The 4,478-nt window shown below is 45.6% G+C and overlaps 1 protein-coding gene across 3 annotated transcripts in view; it reads right to left on the bottom strand.

Annotated features, from left to right (window-relative positions):
- Positions 1 to 2,585: 2,585 nt before the first annotated feature.
- Positions 2,586 to 4,478, bottom strand: part of Tmem173 (transmembrane protein 173) — an 8,791-nt gene continuing 6,898 nt past the window's right edge. For all 3 annotated transcript variants that reach the window (XM_013020271.1, XM_013020273.1, XM_013020270.1), the window contains one exon: positions 2,586 to 3,427. In XM_013020271.1, coding sequence (XP_012875725.1) covers positions 3,234 to 3,427 — 194 coding nt within the window. In that variant the 3' untranslated portion in view covers positions 2,586 to 3,233. The remainder of the gene's footprint in view (positions 3,428 to 4,478) is intronic.

The raw sequence follows: 4,478 nt of genomic DNA, 5'->3' as shown, positions 1-4,478 counted from the left end.
TCAAGTGGTCGAGTGCTAGCCTTGAGCTGAAGAGCTCAGGAACAGTGCCCAGGTCCTGAGTTCAAGCCCAGGACTGGCAAAACAATGACTGGAGAGAGGAAAGCTATCATCTTAATAGCTGCTACTTCTTTGGGTCAGCTATGTGCCAGACACCGAGCCATCTGTGAGACTACAGACACTATGCCATTCACTCCTCACAATAACCTGGATAAGAAGTGCCATCTTATCTCCATTTTATACTTGGGAAGACTGTGACTTATTGAAGCACCCAGCTGGACACTGATACTAAATGATGGAGTTAGGATTTGAACTTGGGGCTGTCAGACTCCACAGCCTGTGTACCATGCTTATAGCTGGTGGATGGGGCAAGGTGAAGCTGGGGAGGCTCTTGATTCTGGGCTAGATCCTGGTGCAGGAGCTGCTAATATGCTAGAGTCCTCAAGTCTTGGAGACAAGATGACTGGGACAGCTGGAGAGAAAAGAAAGTGCTTCCTTCTCAAATCCCATGGCTCGGCCATCTTTAAGGGCAGCTGGTTTCCTCTGGCATGTGTGTTTGTGTGAAGACTTTGCTCAAAATGAGGCTGAAGGGAGCAGGGAATGTGGCCTAGTGGTAGAGTGCTTGCCTAACATGCATGAAACCCTGGTTCGATTCCTGAGTACCACATAAATAGCAAAGCCAGAAGTGGCACTGTGGCTCAAGTGGTAGAGTGCAAGCCTTGAGCAAAAAAAGCTCAGGGACAGTACCCAGGCCCTGAGTTCAAGCCCCGGGATTTGGGAGGGGGGGGAGAGAGAGGAAGAGGCTGCACTTAGAAATGCGTAAAAACAAGGTGGGAGGGAGGGAACAAATCTAGCTTGGGTGGAACAAGTAGAAATGGGCTGCCTTGCCTCACAATTATCCCACCCCACGGTTATTTTGCACTGGTTCAGTGCTGGCAACGTAGGTGTGGCATGGTGACTAGATGTGTTGTCTAAGTCTCAAAGTATATGTCCTGTTTCCTCACATAAACATATTCTCACCCTAATTTTTTTTTTTAAATTCCAGTCCTGGAGTTTGAACTCAGGACCTGGGTGTTGTTCCTGAGCTTTTATGCTCAAGGTTAGTGCTCTACAGCTTGAGCCATAGCTTCACTTCCAGATTTTTTGGTGACTAATTGGAGATAAGAATCTCATGGAGGGCTGGGAAGGTAGCTCAGTGGTAGAGTGCATGCCTTGTAAGCATGAGGCCCTGGGTTCGATTCCTCAGCACCACATAAACAGAAAAGGCCTGAAGTGGCACTGTGGCTCCAGTGGTAGAGCGCTAGCCTTGAGCTGAAGAGCTGAGGGACAGCGCCCAGAGTTCAGGCCCCATGACCGGCAAAAAAAAAATTATCTCATGGATTTTCCTGCCGGGGCTGGCTTTGAACTGTGATCCTCAGACCTCAGCCTCCTAAATAGCTAGCATTAGACATGAGATACCGGCGTTCAACCCCACTCGGTTTTGTGTTTTTTTGCAAGCTCTCTTCTCTGGGGACATATGTTCAGTGGCCACTGCTTTTTTGAGTGGCCCTTCCCCAGGTTGCATCTGTATTCCAGTCATGGCTTCTGTGTGTTAGCTCAGCCCAGCTCTTGATCCTCCTGTTCCCCAGCTCCCCTCTGGAAAGGGCAACTCTGTACCCTTAGTCAGACTGCTGGGCTCAGTGCCTTACCCACCACCCAACTGCTGGGCCGTCCACAGAGAGAGGAAGGCAGCAGCACACATAGGTAAGCCGATTTGGGCATCAGAGGTAATATGTGATGTTTCTGTTATCAAAGACAAAATTAAAATCTATTTCTAGCTCTAGAAAAACATCAAAACATTTTCCAGGTTTTTTATGTGATTTTTTTTAATCTATTGGTTATTGTGGAGTATGTAATGTGTGAATTTCCTAAGTTTCTTTTTGTTATTGATTTCTAACTTGGCTCCATACTTCATTATTTATTTTTCTTTTGAATGCGGAGATAGAACCCAGGGCTCCAGCCTGGTAGGCAAGCATTAAACTCCTCAAACCTCACTGAGGTAATAAATACCAGTCTGTTGTAGGTGTCAGTCTAGCAGCAAAAAGATAACACAATCACACTGGGTAATCTCAGAAGTGGCTTTTAAAAGGAATATAAGAAGAAAACAGAATATAAGGAAATCATAAGAAAGCAATGCTCGCTGGGTGCCAGTGGCTCATTACTATAATCCTAGCTACTCAAGCGGCTGTGATCTGAGGTGTGTGGTTCCAAGCATGAAAGACTGTAAAACTCTTATTTCCAATTAACTAATCTACCCCCGTCCCTCCCCGACAATAGCCAAAAATGGAGCTGTGGCTCAAATGGTAGAGTGCTATCCTTGAGCAAAAGAAACTCAGTGATAGTACCCAGGCCTTGAGTTTAAGCCCCAAGACCCCTTCCAAAAAAAACAAAACAAAACAAATAATAACAATAACGAAAAAGCAGGGCTGGGAAGGTGGCTCAGTGGGAGAGCGCTTGCCTTGCATGTATGAGGCCCTGAGTTCGATTCCTCAGCACCACATTAACAAAACAAGCTGGAAGTGGTAGAGCACTCACCTTGAGCTTAAGAGCTCAGGGATAGCACCCAGGCCCAGAGTTCAGGCCCCAAGCCCGACAAAAACAAACAAACAGCAGTTCTCCAATGGAGAACCAATAGCATTGCTAGAAGCTCTGCCAGAAACCTAGAGAGAGGATTTACTGTGAAGGTTACCTGGCAGGAGAACCCACAGTGACTTTGATACTCAGGAAGGGAGCAGGGGAAATAAATACCCTGGCTACATCTCTCCTTCTCCCCAGTCTCTTGCTGGACCTCCCCATTGAGCCAACATGTCCAGAAGCTTGAGGACAAAGGGAGTTTGTTGATACCATGTAGATAGGTCAGCTCAAGGTAGAGGAGGCCTAGATAGCCAATGGGACAAGCCTGGCACATGCTTTAAGTTTAACTGGCCCTTAGTTTATAAAACACCCTACACATATATAGTCTTTTACAACACTCCTGTGGAGGTGGCCGGAGGAGCAGTTATAATCCTACATCACAGAGGAGACTAAGGCTCAGAAAGAATTGACTTGCCCAAGAAATGTAGGACTTTTCTAGAGATGTCAAGTTCAGGGACCTTCTCTGTAAAGTGGGAAAAAATAACTGCTGGGACTCCAGCCACTAAAAGAAGCACTCAGATCAGTCTTGGGAGTCCTGAGAGTCAGGAGAGATGCCCTGGGCCTCAGATGAGATCTGTGCGTAGTGGGAGGGGCTGTTCCATGTCACTGATGAGGAGCTTGGGTTCTTGGGACAGCACGGAATAAGGAGGCATCACTGAGGTCTGGAAGCTTCTCACGGTAATCTCCTCTCTCTCCTCCTGCCGCAGGTGCTGGAGAACCTCCTGGGATAGTGAGAAGCTGTTTCCCTCTGCAGGTTCTGGAACAAGGCATGAGCAGGGGATTAGGAAATGGTAGGAATCTTATACCCTGCCATTAGAACATGCCAGAGGAATCACTGAGACATCCTCCCTACCCCCTTCTCCCCACCTACCCTTCAACCTCTGAGACTAGAGTCTAATAGAATCCTAAAGCTAGAAGCAGGTTTTTATTCTGTCTGATTTTTTTTTGGGGGGGTAATACTGAGTTTAAACTTGAAACTAATCTAGTATATATATGAGTCAAGCAGGAAAGGTCAGATAATGTGATGTTAGGAAAATGAACCCTTAGATAAGTATTTAAATGTTTTTTTCTTTCATGCATTTGTTTCTAACTCATTTATAAGATTATTTCTTTGTAGCTTTGTATGTCCCTCCCCCACAGTATAACCCCTGCTTTCACTATATTTGATGTCGGTATAATTTGTGGAGGAGATGGGGAAAAACAAGTCGTTTAAGGATACAGGTGGAGGGGCTGGGAAGGTGGCTCAGTGGTAGAGTGCTTGCCTTGCATGCATGACGCCCTGGGTTCAATTCCCCAGCACCACATAAACAGAAAAAGCTGGAAGAAGAGCTGAGGGACAGCGCCCAGGCCCAGAGTTCAAAGCCCATGACTGACCCCCCAAAAACAATTATTGTAAAGGTAATGCACAGAGGGGTTAAAGTTACAAAAGTTAGGTAGTGAGCACATTTCTTTTTGAGCAGTGTCACCCCTTCCCTCATTTTTTGTTTTTTTTTTCCATCCTGACCCCCTCCGCCCCCAAGTTGTATAGTTCATTTCCAACATAACTTCTAACGACTATCACTGCTGAATTAGTTCATCCTTTGTCCCACTGTTTCTGTGCTTCCCTTTCCCTTTCCCAAATCAGACAAACTTACATACAGGATAAAGGTGCAGAAATCAAAAACAGTGACAAAAGCAAAAAAAAAAAAGTATAATTTTTTTAAATTTAATTTAACTTTATTTGTGAACATACTGTACAGAGGAGTTACAATTACATGGGCAGGATAATGCGTACATTTCTTACCAAGCATTGCAGCCTCCTCCTTTGT

Source organism: Dipodomys ordii, unplaced genomic scaffold (assembly GCF_000151885.1).
Source record: "Dipodomys ordii isolate 6190 unplaced genomic scaffold, Dord_2.0 Scaffold50, whole genome shotgun sequence".
Classification (NCBI taxonomy): Eukaryota; Metazoa; Chordata; class Mammalia; order Rodentia; family Heteromyidae; genus Dipodomys; species Dipodomys ordii.
This window is presented reverse-complemented; position numbering and strand designations above follow the sequence as displayed.